This window comes from Mus pahari, chromosome 21 (assembly GCF_900095145.1).
Source record: "Mus pahari chromosome 21, PAHARI_EIJ_v1.1, whole genome shotgun sequence".
Taxonomy (NCBI): Eukaryota; Metazoa; Chordata; class Mammalia; order Rodentia; family Muridae; genus Mus; species Mus pahari.
In genome coordinates, this window is record NC_034610.1 from 2,653,060 (window position 1) to 2,673,828 (window position 20,769).

At 46.0% G+C, this 20,769-nt stretch overlaps 1 protein-coding gene across 1 annotated transcript in view; it reads left to right on the top strand.

Moving 5' to 3' along the window:
• The first annotated feature begins 9,848 nt into the window (after positions 1-9,848).
• The window catches only part of Snx9 (sorting nexin 9), an 81,064-nt gene continuing 70,143 nt past the window's right edge, over positions 9,849-20,769 (top strand). Inside the window, exon 1 of the mRNA XM_021221072.2 lies at positions 9,849-10,140. Within this exon, the coding sequence (XP_021076731.1) occupies positions 10,129-10,140 (12 nt within the window). The 5' untranslated portion in view covers positions 9,849-10,128. The remainder of the gene's footprint in view (positions 10,141-20,769) is intronic.

Sequence of the window (20,769 nt, forward strand, 5' to 3'; positions counted from 1 at the left end):
ACCTGTCAATAAAAAAGCCGAAGGCCAATGAGCTGAGGCAGGAAATAGGAGGTGGGACACTGGCAGGAAGTGAAAGGATTCTGGGAAATAGCATAAGAGAGAGAGAGAGAGAGAGAGAGAGAGAGAGAGAGAGAGAGAGCCCAAAGAAGACTCAGACCAGAGGTAGCTGGAACTCAAGCTAGAATAAAGAAGATTCGAGAGAGGTACAAAGGGAAAGATTGGAGCACGACATGGAGGGAGCGCAAAGGAAGAAGCGGGCTAAGACTGAAGGAGAGGTAACGAACCACATGGTAGACAGAATAGTTTGGATGGGTTAAGTAAGTCATGAGCAAGTCAAGGACCGAGCCAAAGCTTACAGCCTAGGCATTTAATAATAAACAGTCTCAGAGTCATCTTTCCAAGGGCGGGGGCTGGGAGGAAACACAGACTTGATTTTTCTTTAACAGTAGCTGTGTGTGAATCAGGAAGCAAGCCTTACTAGATACTAAGCCTGTCAGAACCTCGACTTTAGATGTCCCAGTCTCCTGACCTATATAAGAGATAAATGTTTGTTATTCATTAGTCACATAACCCACCATATTCTGTTATTGCAACCTGACCAGACTATGACAAAAATGGGGATTACGGATCAAGAACCTGCCTCTCTCCACAGAATATCTTTTACCCCCATATTTTCCTAGTGTCCACATATTCTCCCCAGGCATTTGAGTACAAAGAAGTCAAGATGAAGGAATACAGCCTCACATAGGCATTGAGAGGCAGAGATAAGTGTCAAGCTGTCAAGTGTGGGGCCTGGATGTCTGCTCCTGATTCAGCACTCAGCAGTGGGTGACAGACAGTTCTTTCTGATCAGTGGTCTGAAGAACAGAGCTCTCTGGGACAAGGAATGTAATTCACACTGTGGGGAAGCTAAACCATGACTGTGGTGGCAAATGTGCTCCCATTGTGTCTAGTTAAGTGTTGGTATCAGCACTGACCTTCCACAACCAAGAACAAGAGAGTAGGTGAAGCCTTTACGCTTTAAATGTCACTCTCCGTATCCCGTGGTTCATGCCATGACACATGAACTGGAGAAAAGTCCTCTGCCCCACACTGGATATAGACCTGCGGGCTCATTCTAGTCTATCTCCGACAGTACAATTGAAGCCGGATCCCAGGATACAACGGGGTACTGTAAGCCAGTCTTAGCATTGCTTCCCTAATCGAATTCCAAGCCCAAACAAAGCATTTAGTGCGGAGCAGACCCAGGAATAAACAGTCTCTGCCGTAGTTTTCATTGTGAGCCAGCTCTCTGCCCACCATGTACGCAGCCTGAGAGTTGTCATCGCTCCAGCTGTTTCTATGGACCCTTCGAGGCCCGTTCAAATGCTAACGATCCTGTATAGACACTCTGGCCCATTACTATTCACAACCCTGTGTTTCTCAGATATCAGGATGAGCAGGGTGGGGAAGGGAAAGAGACTCAGAGTGCAGCAAAGGTGAAAAACAGCCAGCCTCACTCCATCAAGACAAAGCAAAAAGCTGTACATGTATCCACCACTGTCAGCTAGCCTAAGACCCGGGGAAACCTTACACAAGACTACACTCTCCGCTCACCTACACTCACAACACTGTCCACTTTTTTTTTTCCAGAGCACTCTGAAAGTACTAGGAACATTTGTGGTTTATCCTTCCTTCTTCACTCTGCAGAAGTTCAAAGAGAGCCACAGGCTTTTTTATCTCCAACACCTGTAACCGAGCCAGGGTACCAGGTCACTCCTTAATGAGGAACAGTCCCTGTTTATTTTCAGGGTCACCAAGTCTCTTAATGTCTGTTCTTTTATAATAAAACACCGTGACCAGGGCAACTTAGAAGGGGTTATTTCTTGGGCTTGTGGTTCCAGAGGGTTAGGAGTCACAGTGGGGGTGGGGCTGGGGCTGAGGCTGGGGCTGGGGGGCAGTTTGGTGGCAGGTGGCAGGTGGCAGACATGGTATCTAGAACTAGAAGCTGAGAGTTTGAGGGCTGAGGCTCACATCTTGAACTACAGGCACAAAAGAGAGTCGAGAAATGTAGAATGGTACAGAGCTTTGAACCCTGAAAACCCACCCACAGCTGGAGAACATACTTCCGTGAAAAAGGTCGCACTTTCTAAACCTACCCAAAGTGACCATGAAGTGACGACCAAGCATTCAAATGCCAGGCCTAGGGGACATCTCATTCAGATCACGAGACTCACTTTAACCTTAGCAGACTCGTGCCACAAGGTGGGAGGAAGAACTGGACAGATGCCTCTCTTTCCACAGGCAGGATCTAGGCTGTCCTCCACAGTCAGCAGCACCCCTACCCTCCTGAGCTTCCTAGCACCGTGGCCCTCAGAGTGTGGTGGCCCCTTGTTCCTTTCACATCAATTGGGCTGCACTTGGTTGTACTCTGAGCTACAACAATGAATGCACAGACTAATTTTGACCAGAGAAGGAAATAAGAATTATTATAACTAATATATACCATTGATATATACAGACATTGCAACACTTATGTGGACTGCTATCTTGATTACTTTCCTATTGCAGTGATAAAACACCATGAATAAGGCATCTTAACAAAGAAAGCATTTAATTTGGGGCTTACAGTTTCAGAGCATTAGAGTCTATGGTGGCAGAATAAAGACACGGTGGCTGGAACCCACTGAGTGCTTATATTTTGACCCACAAGTTGGAGGGAAGGATGGAGAGAGAGAGGGAGGGAGGGAGGGAGAGAGGAAGGGAGGAGGCTAGAGCATAGCATGAGTCTTTGAAACCTCAAAGTTCACCTTCTCCAACAAGGCCACACTTCCTCCATAAAGTCCACACCTCCTAATCCTTCTCAAACAGTTCTACCAAAGGGGAACCAAGTATTCAAACATATGAGCCTATGGGACCATTCTCATTAAACTACAATTACATTCTTTAATCCATGCAACAACCTGAGGTAGGTACCATTTTTATCTCATTTTACAGTTCAGGAAAGTGAGGCGAAGTAGGTGTCTTAGATGTGCACAGATCTCATCTAAGCACAGGACCCCCTACAGCTAGCTGTCTAGGTTGCATACTCAGGAACACCAGCCTGGCCCTGTCTGTGGAGGAGATACAATGCTGGGGAGGCAAGGCAACTGTGGTTGAAGCCTGATTTGAAACAACGGAGCGCAAATGTCTTAGTGTAGGAACCTGTAGTCTGGAGGGAGGGGGAGGGCCATGGGGACTCTCTTTTCTTCCACATGCTTAAAAGGAAACAAAGCAAACAGAGAGACCCTGCCACTCTAGCTCTTCTTTTACAAAGTGGTATCCTGTAGGAAGCAGGAGCTTGCAGCAAGTACAGCCTACTGTGTCCCCCACTGGTGGCTTTGCAGAAGAGATGCTTCCATTCACCATGCCTGGCTCAATGTCCAGGGTTTTGGAGCAGGCTCAGGAAGGGGCACCAGCAAAGAGATCTCAAACTCAAAGAAAGGCAGGAAGAAAGAGATGCGAATGTCTGGCCAAAGGGGGACCAAGAGACAGACTTTGCTTAGCTCATAATGAGTACCCCTCTCTTAATATGCATGGATTGGCTTTATAGTTTGGAATAAGACACGGGTATTCTGGGAAGCTGGGTCTGATGAGAGAAAACATCAGTCTATCATAGTCTAAATCTGAATTGTCCCCACAAGTGCTAGGGGGTCAGGGATTCAGTGGCTAGAAGCAGGGCACAGAACCTCTCCCCTTAACTCAGGATCTAGTACAGTGGTTCTCACGCTGTGGGTCTCGACCCCTTTGGGGGTCACATGTCAGATATTCTGAATATCAGATATTTGTACTACGATTCATGTGGGAGGAGAAAGCCATGTGGTCACATTAAATGATGAACTGGGATGTTGTCAGACACAAGAAAATCAGTACTATAAGAACTATATTAATGGAACTTGACTTTTACTAAGACAGGAAAAAATTCCCCCCAAGGAACTGTAACTGTGGGCGGTCCACTGTGGAGAGAGTGCTACATTACATTACATTGTGTGAAACTTAAATTTTTTTTTTTTTTAAAGAATTGACATAGCCTTCCTTCACTATAGATGTGTATCCCGTGCTGATGCCTCAGTCGAGTTACCATGGCTATGAAGAGTCACCATGACCAAGGTGGTGCTCATAAAATAGAGCATTTAAGTGGGGGAGCTTTGCTTACAATGTCAGAAGGTCAGTCTGTGATCATCAGGGCAGAAAGCAGACAGGCGTGGCACTGAAGTAGTAGCTGAGAGCTTTACTCAGAGAGAGAGAGAGAGAGAGAGAGAGAGAGAGAGAGAGAGAGAGAGAGAGAGAGAGAGAGAGAGAGAGAAGAGACATCAGGAGGAGAAAGAATTCTGAGAGAGGAAGCTAGGAGGGAAGCCAGGAAACAGATGAGGTGGACACACAGACACATGGTACCTGAGCATAGGTAACCAGCTACATGACAAAATGTAGGCTGAAATAAATGGATATCTTTACTTATGATCTAGTCAGAGTAGAGCCTAGCTATATGGCCAAGGTATTTGTAAATATACTGAGCCCGGGTCTTATTTTGGGGGACATGGGGCTGGCAGACAAAACTGGCACACACATATACACACCCCACCCCCAGGCTCAGGAACCATAAAACCCGCCTTTGTGTCTTCTGCCCAACTATTGTCCCTTAGTATCTTTCTTCGTCAATCAGAATTAACTTGGGAGCAAGGTCATATAGTGTCACTTGGGTCTATGTACAGACTCTCTTGTCTCCAGGGCAACCAATTCTTGAGAAACAAATATTCACATTAGAATACAAGCACCATCAGGCGAACCCACTATGCATATGGGCCTCTGGGGGCCATTCTCATTCAAAGCATCGCTGCTGAGGATTCTGTCTCCAGAGTGTATTTATCCTGCAGGAAATTTGATGATGCAAGGACATGTCTAATTGTGAGTTTCTGTGTGTTTATGTGCTTAAAAGATTTTTATCCATCCTCACCACTCCACCAGGATCCTGGTAATCTTCACTTGACTTTGTTCCTAAGCATTCAACTTTTCTGGATTCTACAAAAAAGAAAAAAGTGAGATTATATGTTTCTTGTTCTGGCTTAATTCACTTAGCATAATGTCTCCAGTTTCATCCATTATCTTAGCTAGGGTTTCATTGCTGTGAAGAGACACCGTGACTAAGGCAACTCTTGTAAAGGATAACATTTAATTGGGGCTGGCTTACAGTTTCAAAGATTCAGTCCATTATCATAATGGCAGAAAGCACGGCAGCATGCAGCAGACATGGAACTAAAGAAGGAGCTGAGTTCTACATCTTAATCCACACAGGAGACTGTATGCTACACCAGGGATAGCTTGAGCATAGGAGACCTTAAAGCCCATCCCCAGAGTGACATACTTCCTCCAACAGGGCTACACCTCCTAATCGTGCTCTTCTGTATGGGGTGGTTCTGATGCTTTGATGGGCATCTGTGTGTAAACATTGAAGGTTCTGTTCCCCCAGTTAGTTCTTGATCAATAAATAATGATGCTAGCGGCCAATGAGCTGGGCAGAATATGTGGGACTTCGAGTTTTCCTGCAGGCAGGCTAGCAGATGCAGGAGAGAAGAAAATATTTGCCACATTTCAGGGGAGAAAGAGCCACCAGCCATGTGTGATCTAGGGTGGAGTGGCCATTGGCCACTTCCCTGACTGGGCCTGGTATAGCAGGTGGGAGATTAGAAACATAATTAAGCTGAGGGAAGAATTAGAGGTGTTGATCTGGGAGTGAAAAGGAGGGCACGATAGCTGAGGAACACTTAGGAGAGCCCAACCATTGAGCTACAGCATATTAAAAAAAATAAGCTAATGTGTGTGTCCTTCATCCGTGGATCCAAGGGCACCTGAGTGGGGCTGGTAGTATGGTCTGCCTGGAGCTTAAATTGGGGTAGTAGGAACTACACACTACACCCCTTCCTGTGAACCAAGCATTCAAACATGGGAGTCTACAGGAGCCATTCCTATTCAATCCACCACATCTATATTATCACAAATGGCAAAACATGTTTTTAAGGATCATTTATTGATGAATATTTGGATAGTTCCATGTCTTTTGAAAGTGTGAATTGCCATGAACATAGGAACACAAATTTCTCTTTGAGATGTGACTATAACTTCCTCCACAAACATGCACAGAAGCGAGATTATTGGGCCATCCAGTAGTTCTATCCTTAAATTTTTTTCTTTTTTGAGGAATCCCCATCCTGTTCATCAAATTTTCATGGATAAGTCAAAAAAAGTGAAATCAGGCATACATAAACCACTCAAGCGGTGTTCTAGCATCTTGTAACAGTTACCGATACCTGAAATAATTGGGGCAGGGCTTTATTTTAGATGGTGGTTTCAGTCTAAGGTCAGTTGACTCCATAGCTGTGGGCCTGTGATAGGGTAAACCTCATCAACCGACAGGCATAATGGAGCGCAGCTGCTCACTCATGGTTGCCAGGAAGCTGGTAAGGTACTTTATCTTGTGCTGATCCGAAGACCCACCTTACTTTCTGCAAGAATTGTAGCAAGCACTGACCCCACAAAGTGACACAGTACAAAAAAGGTAAGGATTTTTTTTGTATGCTGAGGGAAAGTCCTGTTATGACAGGAAACAGCATGGCTCTGGTAGGCAGACTAAGCTATTCCCACAGAAGACAAACTATAAACAGACTGGAGACTTGAGTGTGCTGAGCCCAGCTGCAGATCTGAGAGAGCGCTGGCTCTTTAGAGACATGAGCATTAAGGACTGGGAGGCAGTGAGAAAGGGCCAAGAGGCCCAGTTCTAAGCTGATTTTGTTACAAAGACAACACAATCATGAGCTTTTATTTAAAACAAAACAAAACAAAGAGCAAGTATAAGCTTCAAGAACATGCCTCAGCGACCTGCTTCTTTCAGCTCCACCCCACTTCTAGAAATTTCTACTTCATAATAATGTCTCTAGATTATGAATCTATCAATAGATCAATCCTTTCATTAGTTTGTCTCAGCATTCTCATGATAGCTCAGTCACCTATTCCACAACAGGAAGTCAAGCCTTTTAACACCTGAGCCTTGGGGGGGACACTTTCTCTTTGTAACAGGAAGGCCTGAGCCTACAAGCAGGTATAGTCACATCTCAAAGAGAACTTTGTATCCCTATGCTCATTGCAATTCACACTTTGCCTAGTAAAAAAAACATGGGTGGCTTTACTTGCTTATTAGGGAAACATTTTTAAAACAAGCTCTTACTTGTTAATCAAGACGTGAGTTATTTGCTTATTAAAATATGAACTTTAAACGGGGCTGGGGAAATGTTGGTGGCTAAGGACACTTGCTGCTCTGCCAGAGGATTCAGGTTTGATTCAAACAGATGATAGCACACAACTTCCTATATATAGTATCAGGGCCAGGGTATCCAATGCTCTCTTTTGTCATTCATACACATAAAATTAAATTTTATTATAAACTTATGCTTTAAAATAATTTTTAAGCATGGCCAGTATGATCTGGTTAAACTTTCTAGAACTTTTTGCACTTGTACACTATTTCTCTACTTTGCACACCTGTGGATTGTACTATACTGAATATTTTCTTCCGTGTTTGGCAATACTCTTAACATGCTCTTTGCCCTTGATATCCATGGGTGATGGGTCCCAGACTCCCTGTAGCTATATACTCTGAGAATGTTCAGTTCCATTCACAAAAAACAGGCACAACCTGCCCATAGAACTTTTATGCAGCCTCCTATCTTTTGAACCATTTGTAGTGCAAACTGTAGGTAAATAAAATAAATAGCTGTTATTTTGTTGTTTAAAAAATAATTCACGATCAGTACAGAGGCATTTTTTTCTTTTCAGATATTTTCAATCTGAAACTGGCTGAATCCAGGGATGGGAATGTGTGAAGAGAAAGGATTGATTGTATTAGCATTATATAAGCCTTCTAGAACATAAATTCATATAATTGTGTCTTACTGGGACAATTTTATTAACAAATACATGGATGTTTTCTTTGGGGGCTTAAAATGCTTTGATAAATATCTTTGCTGACATGTCTCAGTCTGAATGGAGAATTTGTCCTTAGAAGCTGTTGGTCCCAAGGCTAGGGTTACTTTCAATTTTGATATTGCCAAATCAGTTATTTGAACCATGATTTATCATTGTAAATAAATAATAATTTTCTCAAAGGGTTAAATAGGATATTGGCTTCCAGTCTAGAATACAGAAAGAAGGATCTCAATGACTTTCCTGTTCCTGTCAGGAAAAAGACAACAGCCTGGACTGCCCAGATGGCTCAGCTGATAAGGACTCCGGCAGCTGCTCTCTGTTTGACCCCCAGGACCTGTGTGGTGGAAGAAGAGAACAGACTCCTATAAGTGGTCCTTTGACCTCAACACATGTGCTATAATGCATGTTCACACTCATAACTTGTGTGTGTGTGTGTGTGTGTTAGGGTTTCTATTGTGGCAATAAAATACTATGATACGAAACTTGGTGAGGAAAGAGTTTATTTTGCTTATTCTCCGGTGTCACAGACTCCATCATGGAAAGAAATCAGGGCAGGACCCTGAAGGCAGGAACTGATACAGAGGCCATGGAGGACTGTTGCTTATTGATTTGTCCCCCACAGCTTGATTAGCTTGTTTTCTTACAGCAACAAGGGCCACCAGCACAGATGTGGGTGGGCGTCTGAGCTGGGCCTTCACACACCTTTAATAATCAAGAAAATACACCACAGGCATGTCTGAAAGCCAATCTGGTGGTTTTTTTGGTTTTCCCCCAAATGAGGTCCCCTACTTCCAATATGACTCTAGCCTTTGTCAAGTAGACATGACACTGGTCAGCAGTAACACTCACACACACACACACACACACTCACACTCACACACACACACGAATATTTCCATGCCTGACTATATAGCAGTGACACACACAATCACAGAAGACTCTGTATTACCACTTAAACACTATTATTGGCTGTAACTTGCAAATTCTCTGGTCAGTAAAAAAAAAATTTTTTTTTTTCCAGTGCTGGGATGCAAACACAAGGGTTCATACATATGCGTCATTCTTTCTACCACCCCCAGTCCTAGAAGCTACAAATTTGACAGTAAAATTAAATATCAACTTCCTGGGATAAGAGAGTCGATTTTATGTCTAGAAGATACATCCTTATTATAAACAACTGCATTAAACTATTGCACCGATTATAGTAAATCTTCCAGTCTCATCGTTTGTGAAAGTCTCATTGATCAATTCAAACCATTCGTTTATTAATAAAACCCATACAGATCCTACTGCGGACAAACTACTCTCAATTAAAGATGTTATAATTCGGGCTTCTCTTTTAACTTAAGGAAACCTGTTGCGCCCTCAAACTTCTTGAGGCATTTTTAAACAATCCAAAGGGCAGAACTGGGTCATCTCAGGTGGAGTCCCCAAGCGTCCAGGCCCACAAGCCCAGGACAGATCACAGCAGAAATCCCATGCAGGAGGCAGGATCTCCCAGCCTGGGAGCAGGAAGCCATTGCTCGCCCTGGGCTGGCTTGTCCCTGTGGCGCTGGCAGTAGTCACCCCTAAGCACCCCGATCCCTCGGCAAGTCCCGCCGTGGGCCCGGGATCCCAGGCGGGTGGCTCCCGTCAGCTCCCGGGGATCCCCGTCCTCCGGCTCGCAGAGAGCCGGGCCTGAGGCACAGCCCTCCTCGGCGCCGCGCCCAGCGAACGGTTCGGCGGCAGCGGCGACCAGGCCGCGACCCCGCAGCCGCCGCTCCAGCCAGGGCCCCGCGCTCCGAGCCGCGGGCGGCGGGGTCGGGGCGGAGGCCGGGGCGGGCGAGGAGGCCGGGCTGCGGCCCGAGGCCCCAGGCGCGCTTCCGCCGCGCACGCCGCGGTCCATGGGAGGCTTGGCCGGCGGGGGCGGGGGCCGCGCAGCCGGGGACTTTCAGGAACTGCAGGCGCGGGCGGCGGCGGCGGGAGTCGCCGAGCCGCGGGGGCCGGAGCGCCGAGAGCAGGGCTGAGGCGGAGCCGCCGCGCCGGGCCGCAGCCACCGAACCGCAGACGGAGCCGTCCTCCCCGCCCGCGTAGGGCCGAAGCTCCGCAGCGCGGGAGACCAGCCGGCCCGCCGGGGCCCGGGAACCGCCCGCCATGGCCACCAAGGTGAGGGGCGCGCGGGGCAGGCCGGACCGGCCGTTCGGCTCCGCGGCGCCGTAGGGAGGCCGAAGCGCCCCGGCGCGTGGCTCGCTCGCTCCCCCCACCCCCCACCCCGCGACCTCGGGCACCGGAGCGGGGTCACGCCGAGCGCTGGGGTCCGCTCCCCCGGGGCGGTGGCGGCGGAGGCTCCGCAAAGTTTGCACCTGAGCGGAGACGGGCGCCGCGGGACGCGGAGTTCCCGCAGCCCCGGAGCGGCGCGCGGGCCACCGGGACGCTGCCGCCCCGCACCGAGGTTGTCGCCTGCCTCCCTCCTCCGGACCGCAGCCTGGCGCGCGAGGGGGCCGAGCCGAGCCGAGCTGAGCCGGGCGGGGAGGACGTTGCAGCCTCCGGGAGTCACGCTCCCTCCGCGCCCACTGCCTTCCAGGCTCTTATTTTTTTTTTCCTTTTGGTTTTGGCTGGCTTTTTCGGTTTGAATGGGACGTTTTCGGAGAGAATAAAGTACCGAGAGGGAAATGACTGTGCTTTTAAAATACGTGTTTGCCGGCAGAAAAAAAAAGAAAGAAAACATAAAAGGCCCAGGCCCCAACTGCTTAGTGGAACTTTGGTTCCTGCTTGGTAAATGGCCAGGAGTCTTGGTTTGCGTATTTTTTGCTACTGTTTGTGAAATTAGCAGTCCGTTTTTGCTATCTGAGTCTGCAAAAACAAAACAACAACAAAAAAATGGAGTTTCTCCGGTTTCTTTTTTCTTGTGCCGTTTCAGTAGTAACTTGGAAATGAAATCGCCACCGGGAAAAGCCTGAGCCTTGGGGTGGGAAGCACTGTGGGGGAACCTCTGATAGACCTGCGGTGTGTGGGTAGCAAACTGACTGGTTTGGTTATGTCACCTTTACAGTGTGTCTTTTCCATATTTATTTTTGACACATCTAAGCTACTTCTGGTTTGATGAAAACTTTTTTTTTTTTTTTTTTTTTTAAAGATGGGTGTTTATAGAAGCTATAGGAAAGTGTTAAGGAATTTGGAAGATCAGAAGTGCCTGATTTAATGTGGCCTGTTGAAGTTGGGGCCCAGATAAATTCAGTGTCCTGACTCTGTCTAGGTGTAGTGTTTACATATACATGAAGCTTCTTCAGAAACCTACTGCTACTGTTGAAATAATTGCCTTGTTAGTAGCATATCTGACCAGTTGTTGCTTGGTTTACTAGATATGAGTCCTTTTCAGTGTACTTACATAGTGACAAACTTTGTTGGAGATAAAACCTAATGCAAGCAGAGGATTTTTGAGGTTTGTTGCCAAGACGTTTCAGAAATTGAAAATCCAATTCCAGAGTTATCTTGCTACCTTGACAGTGGTTTGTGACATAGACCCTATTCTGTAGGGGTCAGTTTGTAATATTTGTACTGATCTGAGGCGTGCATGCCTACTTCAACTTAGCAACTAATGCATATATCCAAGCAGAGGAAAAAGTTTTATTTGATGGGGGCGAAGCCTTATGTTTCCAGTGAAGAAAACACAGCCGTCCTTGGACTGAAATTGAGCTGCCTGTGACCTCACTGCGCACAAGCCTCACAACTCTGTAAGCACTTCCTACTTTGTTATCTGCTTCTGAAGGCAAATTCCAGTCCTCCTGGCTGCTGGTGCCCTTCCCTACTTTGTCATCACAGTTCCAAGAGGTCCCCAGGTGGAGCAGAGGACAAACCACTGCCCTCTGAAGAAAGGGGCCGGTTGGGAAAGCCTCACTAAAGGGAACTCCTCTGCGGTTTGCTCGGTTTTTTGAGTTGGTCCCTGAGAGAGCTGCCTCTTCCCTTCCCCACAGCTGAAGAGTTGGATTTCTTCCCTTCCTTGAACCCCGTAGGAGGTCAGGTGTACTTAGCAAGGAGCAATGATGGCCTCAATGATGGTTAAGCCCAAGTGGTGCCCAGGCTTCAGCTCTAAGAGCTAAGTGCTGGGAAATGAATGCATCACCCGGAGAGCTGGTAGGGTTGGGGTTGCCTTAGCATTTATGGGAGAATGGCTTTAATTTTAGTTTTCGTCTAAGTCGTTCTTACAATATTTTCTTGAATATACACTTATCTCTGAAGTCACATGATTATTTTGAAAAACATTTATTTTATGTGTATGGATGTTTTGTTCCAAGAAGGGGATCTGGATTCCCCTGGAACTGGAGCTGAGTGACCGTTGTAAGTAGCCATGTGGATTCTGGGAACCGAACCCTGTTCCTCTGGAAGAGCAACGGTGCTCCTTAACCACTGGGCCATCTCGCTAGCCCTGAATTCTCATGACTTTTTAAGAGCTCTTGGTAGAGTCATAATAGAAAAAAAAAATCTTGTAGAGCTTTAATTGGGCAGTTCTTCATTGCTAGAGACAATCAGTAGCCATACGCTTCAAAGGGATCATCTGGGTTTTGTTTCTAATCTTTCCTCAGCAGACTGCTGAGCTCTGCTTAAGTTCGCACACTGCTTAGAGTCCAGCCATGTCTTATTTAGCAAGCACAGCTACAGGCCTTAGGAGTGTCTCAGACTTGACCTATGTTAGATGTTTCTTAAGATTATGCTCTGACGTAATCCTGAAGTGAATTCGAGTGAGTGAGTTTTATCTAAAGGATCAGGCCTTGAGAATTGTTTGCATATATAAAAATGAGCATAAAACAATTCATAGCAGTTGATCTGTCTCTATATGGTTAGCTGTAAGTTCCAAACCAGGATTAACATTTGCTAATTGATATGGAGGATTCTTTTGCTATTACATGGTCATTTTATAGCAGTAATAAAGATCGTGGAGTGCTAATCCCTCCCCTACCTGCTTCCCCTTCCATATATAGTATCTGACATTATACATATGTGTTATGCAGCTTTTTGGGTGAATTAGATGACGTGGAACATTAGAAATCTGGGTAGGAAATAAGGTTCCATACTGGACTAGATTCATGAGGACAGTTCATAAGCAACTTTGCAATCTCTTCTAAACAAACACTCCTTCATTTTAATAATAGAAACCCCTATCTGAAGCTTCTTAAGAATTAAAATTAAGAGCTGAGAAGATGGAGCTCATATGTAAAGTGGATATGCATGGGGACCTGAGTTCCAGAATCCAGGTTTAAAAAAACAACAACAACAACAAAAAAAAGCCAAGTGTGTGCCCCTTAGTTATGGCCCCACTAGTCAGCCAGCCTGACCTAACCTTGAGTCAGCTAGTGCCTGGTTCACTGAGAATATGATTGGCAGCAAGAAGGGTGACCCCTGTGACCTCTGGCCTCCACACACATGCACACTTGAGTATGTGCATGCATTAGAGCACACACACAAGTTAAGACTTTTTTTTTTCTAGTCTCTTTTTGGAGGTTGGGATGGTTTTGTGTTTTGAGACAGGGTCTCACTGGCCTGCCACAAGCTCTATAACTGCTAACACCCGGATGGGTATCTACGGGCCTAGGCTTCCTCAGTGCTGGAGTTACAGGCATGTGCTACCACACCTAGCTGGTCTTTACAATTTTAAAAACAGTATATAGGGTGCTTCCCAATCATTTCTGTGTAACAGTATTTTATATGACTTAAATATCTGTGTGTGTGGAGTGAAAGAAAACCCCTGTAACAATAGCGACGTGAAAAACCGTTACCAAAGGAGGAAGAGATTAGAAAGCACACAGTTCTGCAAAGATGGTTTTTATGATGTCTGCCTTTGTCCTGAGCACCTGAAATGAAATAATAGCTTAACTTTAACTGCTTCAAACTTGGTAGCTTTCAACACGGTTTAGTGATGTCCACTTAGAATCCTAGTTCTAGGGAACTCAAGTCAGGGAGATCCAAGTTCAAGGCCAGTCTGGGCTCTGTGCTGAGACCCTTTGAAGCAAGCCCCGTAGGCATGCGTTGCTGTTCCTTCTTGAATTGCTGTGCCTGTGAGGTTTGAGCCCAGAGCAGCACCTCCCAGAAGCCTCTCATGCCATCCCCTGCTTTCAGAGAGAGATCTGACAGCCTTCCCAGCGGCCAGTTCTGTGTGCTTTCATGACTGGTGGCTGCCTCCTCCAGGATGCTGTGGGTCCCTGGAGGCTGGAGTCTTGTGCTTGCTTACCTTTGTATCCCCAGCGACAGTTTGGAAGAACACAGTGATGTTCTACTGAACACTATACAGTATACATACAGTATAATGTGTAGTGACTTACACATTATAGCTTTAATAGAGTAGTGCACCTCCAACTGTAAGTTAACAACCGTTTTGTAAGTATGCATGCACAATGTAAACATACCCAGTTTAGGTATTAGTAATGCTTTGAAATATAATTGGTCTACTTATGGTTACACGAAAAATTGTTTCTTAGTGTGTTAAAGTAGCTGACTTTGAGACTCCAAAAGTTCTTGTTAGCCTGTGGGTTGTCAACGTTGTGCATGGCTTCTAAACGTTGAAGATTTTCCTGTTATCTTTCTGATTATTTTTAATTAGATAGCATTGACCAGAAAATCTGATTGACAACCAGTACTGTGGGTAAAAATTTGTTGAGCCTAAGCTTATGCTTAGGAAGCAGTTTCAGCAGTATGTTCTCTCTGTGCAGAAAGGGCGTGGCGGTTCTCTGGATGGACACGTCAGTGGCCGTCTGTTAGGCTGACCTTGTTAAGTATGCTCTATGCATCTACATCCTTTCTGATTAATTGTCTGTAGTTGCAGAGGAAGGGGAACCTGCTGTGATTTCATGTCTTCTAGACTTACCCATGACATCTCAACAATGTGGTTGCCTAAACAAAACCTGCTTAATGACCTCACCAGTCAACATATCAATGGGGATGGAAATCTCATCCTGCCCCTCCTGCAGTAAAGAGCTCTGGCATTCCATGGCTGCTGAGGGAGGGAGAATCCAGGACTCTCTAGGGACAAGACCCTTGACGGGTGTGTGTGTGTGTGTCTTCTGTGTGTCTCTCTGTGTGAGTCTCTCTGTTGTATGTGGGTGTATGAGTGCCTGTGAGTGTGTGTGTGTGCTTCTGTGTGAGTGTGTGTATGTGCGCATGGGTGTCTGCTCACATCAGTAGCAGTGACGATCACAGAGGATGAGGTTGAGTGGATGAGAGTGTCTGGGTTGTAGAAAGAAGGGGGGCAGATGAAAATATTATAAATACAGCATGCCATGTGTGAAATACTCCCCCAAATTATAAAAGATATAACTTAAGATATAAAACCAAAGAATAAATAAGAGGGTGGGCTCAAACAATTTCTCTAAGTTAATAGTATCTTTCAGGTGAATTAAACTTTTTCATCTTCACGAAGTAGCCTCTATTACTAGTGATGCAAGGGTTTTTTTCTGTAAACTATTTCTTCTAACCAGGTGATGTCAGCGCTTGGGAGACAGAGGCAGGCAGATCCCTGTGAGTTTGAGGCCAGCCTGCTCTACAGGGCTAGTTTAGGACAACAAAGGCTATACGAGGGAACCCTGTCTCAAAAAATCAAAACCAAACCAAAACCAAAACAACAACAAAACCCCCTCTGTCTTCTCCCACTGTTAATCTGGCTTCATTGGCTTTCATCGGTAAGTACTGATTGAACTATATCTTTCCATCCGAGCTGTCTTTGAGACTAGGGGTTTTAATTTACTCTTGATTATGTTTGCTGTAATTTACCAATTCCTGCCTACCATTTTACAGGCCAGTTGAAGGTCAGTCAGCTCTCAGGTCAGGGGTGGGAAGGTTGAGAGCTATTCCTGCCTCTCCTATTCGATAGGTTTCGGGGAGGTTTGTTACACGCCCCTCCGTCCCCACCCCCAGCTCCCCAGTGAAGAATATTAGTCTATTAGTGTCTCTAAATTAAAGTCTGAAATCAGTCAATATCATACTCCTTTCCTGAATTTAAAAATAGCCTAAAGATGCATAACTGCAGTAATTTTCCCAGTACAGTCAGTTATTACTTAGTATTAAATAAAAGAGACATTAGAGGTTTTTACTGTATAGAGTTATATAGGTGTGATTCCTTTGTACCCTATCTTTGTATACTATATTTTCTTATATTTAAGTCCCCTTTGCCTCTGTCTCGGGATTGCTGGGATTAAAGGCATGCACTACCACACCCAGCTTCAGCCCTTTCTTAGGGTAGTTTTTCTTCTAAAAGTAAATTGGAATTCTCATTAAAGAATGTTTGCTGTTGTTGTGGGAAATATTTTTTTAAAATGACACCATCCCGTGCTATACCCAGCTACTCTCTGCTCAGCAGTCTCATAGCCCCAGGTGGCTGTCTTCCTAGCTCAGGTTCACCTGCCTCACAACCGCTTGCACCTTCTTGGCCATCTACCCCATGCCGCTAGTTGTCACAAATCCCCTTAACCCAGTAGATCAAAACTATAGAAGCTTATAATTAATCAGTCAGATTTATATATCAATAAATTCTCAATTCACAAGCTGCCCACACAGTAATTTCAGAGCCGGTTGATAATGACATAGATTGCCCACCTAGATAAGACCAATTATCTTGTAAGTATCCATTCCTTATAAGATATTCATAGTTACCTGTGGCTACTTAAAGCCACAGGGAGTCTGGATCGGTTTCTTCCTCCTCCATCTTCCGTTCTCCTCCTCCTCCTTCTCCTCCTCCTCCTCCTCCTCCTCCTCTTCCTCTCTCTCCCCTCTCCTCCTTCTCCCCCAAACTTTTCAGCTCCACCTTCTCTTCCACTGCCCAATCACCAGCTCTAGCCTTTATTTTACAAATTAGGGTGGGGAGAAGGTTCCCAAGAAGTCACCTGCTTATGTGATTCACTCCTAGGCCTGCCCGCAACCCCTCCTGGGAAAGCGGAATTCGCATCAAAATACAAGCAACACCAGGACTATCCACAACACGTGGTTGATGACTTGGGAAGTATATTTCCCCTGTCCATCAGAGGTGGCTTTCCAGGTCTGATGAGTTCTGGACGGCTCAGCAGCGTCTCCCCATTGCTCAGCTTCCAGGGTCCCTGCTGAGAAGCACTGGCTACAGTTGTTTTTAAGTGCCCCGAGTCTCTCTTCATGTTCTTAAGACCCCAGTTTCTATGGTCTGAAGTCCATTGTGGGGCCAGTGTGGATTTGTGTGCATAGCTTGGGGCTTATGGAGTGTCAGGAGTCCTGTTTCTAGTTTTAGAAGTTCTTTTTGGTTCAATTTAATTCTGCTTGGTTATTCTTTAAGATCTGATTCGTTACTCATTGTTTTCAAGTTTCTGATCTGTTGGTTTAATAACAAAAGTCAAACCCAGTATCTTTCTGCTCATCCGTTTTCATGGTCTTGGTTTTCTTGCTATTTTATTTTTTCCTTGGAACTTAATCTGAGTGAATTCTGATCCTTACACTAAAATTGTGTCTCTCGGGCATAACTTGTGTTTGTCCCAGTCATCCCCCAGAGCCGCCTCCTCCCAGTCATCCCCTCTTTGTCTGCTACTCTTCTGCTTGTTTTTCCAGCCGTGCCAGACAGCATGGACTTGGGCCCCAGCTCCCAGGAGGCGTTCCCTCCTTCCCCTGCTCCACACCTCAACACGTCCTCTCCTTGCTGTCCCCTTCTGTCTCTGTCCTGAGGGGGCCCTGGGGCAGCCTCACCATCGCCCTTCCTTCCCTGACTGTGCCAGGCCTAAGTGCTGCTCAGGTTGTAGGTATACGCTGAGGTTCTGCTTGGCACGTGCATCCCTCCCTGCTGCTCAGGTTGTAGGTATACGCTGAGGTTCTGCTTGGCACGTGCATCCCCCCCCCCAGGTTTTTCTGCGTTTGCTCCCTTTTGGAGTCCCCCCCCCCCAGCGGCTCCTTTGTGCTGACTCAGCAGCGTGTGTTCCAGGCCATGTGACTGGCTGCTTTTTGCTTGAACTTTTTATTGCACTTTGTTGTTCCTGCTGGACTAGAGCCAAGTCAGAGTGTCCTGAAAGCACGCTGGGACGTGAAGAAAGCAGAGCCTGCACACAGGCTGTAGACAGCTCACCTTTGGGGATATTGAGAGCATTTGGATGAAACGAGAGTTACTGCCAAGCTTTCATAATTGTACATTGTGTGCATTTCCCAACTTCCCAGTTGGTATTACTTTTTTTTCTCACGGTCATTAAATGTATGGTGTTCTACCCTTCCAACTCATTTTTAGACATAAATATAGTATTTATAAATTATTAAGACATTATAAATATAATTGACTCAATTCTTCTGATTTGTTTTTAATATCTGAACATTGAGTCATACAGTATTTATTCCATGAAAAGGCAGGACTCACATGACTCACAGGCGTTCTGTGTTCTTTAATAGAGTATCCTGCCTTGCAGGACTCAAAGTGCATTTCAAGTGTCCAGTCTCCCTGGCTGGGGTCTCAAATTTTATGCAGTACTTGCCATATTAGGCCATGTTTAGGGCCCAGTGAAGAGCATGTGCTGGACAAATAGTCTAATGCCCTGGCTTATTCCAGATTCCCCAGTGACAAGGCCAGGGTGTTTAGGAATGCATAGAGTTAGTCTTTTTTCAGTTTGAAGGTCAGCAGTCCTTAAAATGGTGTTTTTATGAATGTACTTGGTTTTCAGTACTTAGAACTTGGTCTAGGGACAGGGTTCTCAGCTCGAGGATTTCAGATCTTTAAATCATTAAGACCCTACCTTCTTTCCATTTTCAGTATTGTTGTTCAATACTTAATCACTTAAAAACATTCTGTTTCTTTTTCTGTTGCTATGATAAAATGCCCTGACACAAGCAATTGAAGATTTCTTTCAGCTCACAGTTCATGACAGCAGCGTCAAAGGCACGTGAACTTGAAGCAGATGGTCACATTATGTCTGTAATTATGAAATAAAGAGAGAGATGACTGCTTGTGCATCTTTCTCCTTTTTATACAATCCTAGATCCCAGCGTAGGGAATGGTGCCAACCATAGTAGGCAGGTCTTCCAACCTATCAATATATTATCAATATAACCCCCACAGACCTGCCAAAAGGCTAACCCTTGCCAAGGTCATTTCTCACAGGTACGTTCAGAGGCTTGTCTGCTAGGTGACTCTAGATCCTGTCAAGCTGACAATCAAACCAAACTGTTACAAATACTAATGAGTTCATAATACCTTTCCCAATGAAGTGTTTCTCAGTGAATTGTACTTTCATATACTGTTGCTGGATGAGATGGCAGTGTGTGAGAGAGATGGCAGTGTGTGTGCCTGAGAGAGATGGATGTGTGCTTGAGAGAGATGGCAGTGTATGTGTGGGAGAGATGGCAGTGTGTGTGAGAGAGAGAGATGGCAGTGTATGTGAGAGAGAGATGGCAGTGTGTGTGAGAGAGAGATGGCAGTGTGTGTGAGAGAGAGATGGCAGTGTGTGTGAGAGAGATGGCAATGTGTGTGTGAGAGATAGCAGTGTGTGTGTCTGAGAGAGATGGCTGTGTGCGTGAGAGAAATGGCAGTGTGTGTGTGGGAGAGATGGCAGTGTGTGTGCCTGAGAGAGATGGCAGTGTGTGTGCCTGAGAGAGATGGATGTGTGCTTGAGAGAGATGGCAGTGTATGTGTGGGAGAGATGGCAGTGTGTGTGTGTGAGAGATAGCAGTGAGTGTGCCTGAGAGAGATGGCAGTGTGTGTGAGAGAGAGATGGCAGTGTGTGTGCCTGAGAGAGATGGCAGTGTGTGTGTGTGTGTGTGTGTGTGTGAGAGAGAGAGAGAGGGCTGTATGTGTGTGAGAGAGATGGCTGTGTGTGTGAGAGAGATGGCTGTGTGTGTGAGAGAGAGATGGCAGTGTGTGTGTGAGAGAGATGGCAGTGTGTGTGAGAGAGATGGCTGTGTGTGTGAGAGAGATGGCTGTGTGTGTGAGAGAGAGATGGCAGTGTGTGTGTGAGAGAGATGGCAGTATGTGGGTGAGAGAGATGGCAGTGTGTGCGAGAGAGAGATGGCAGTGTGTGTGTGTGAGAGAGATGGCTGTGTGTGTGAGAGAGAGAGATGGCAGTGTGTGTGTGGGAGAGATGGCAGTGTGTGAGAGAGATGCCAGTGTGTGCGTGAGAGAGATGGCAGTGTGTGTGCCTGAGAGAGATGGCTGTGTGCGTGAGAGAGATGGCAGTGTATGTGTGGGAGAGATGGCAGTGTGTTTGAGACAGAGAGATGGCAGTGTATGTGAGAGAGATGGCAGTGTGTGTGTGTGTGTGTGTTTGAGAGAGAGAGAGAGAGAGAGAGAGAGAGAGAGAGAGAGAGAGAGAGAGAGATGGCAGTGTGTGTGGGGGAGAGATAGCAGTGTGTGTGTGAGAGAGAGATGGCAGTGTGTGTGAGAGAGAGATGGCAGTGTGTGTGCCTGAGAGAGATGGCAGTGTGTGTGTGTGTGTGAGAGATAGCAGTGAGTGTGCCTGAGAGAGATGGCAGTGTGTGTGAGAGAGAGATGGCAGTGTGTGTGTGGGAGAGATGGCAGTGTGTGAGAGAGATGCCAGTGTGTGCGTGAGAGAGATGGCAGAGTGTGTGTGGGAGAGATGGCAGTGTGTGTGAGAGAGCGACGACAGTGTGTGTGTGAGAGAGAGATGGCAGTGTGTGTGCCTGAGAGAGATGGCAGTGTGTGTGAGAGAGAGATGGCAGTGTGTATGTGAGAGAAATGGCAGTGTGTGTGAGAGAGATGGCAGTGTGTGTGCCTGAGAGAGATGGCTGTGTATGTGTGAGAGAGAGATGGCTGTGTGTGTGAGAGAGATGGCTGTGTGAGAGAGAGATGGCTGT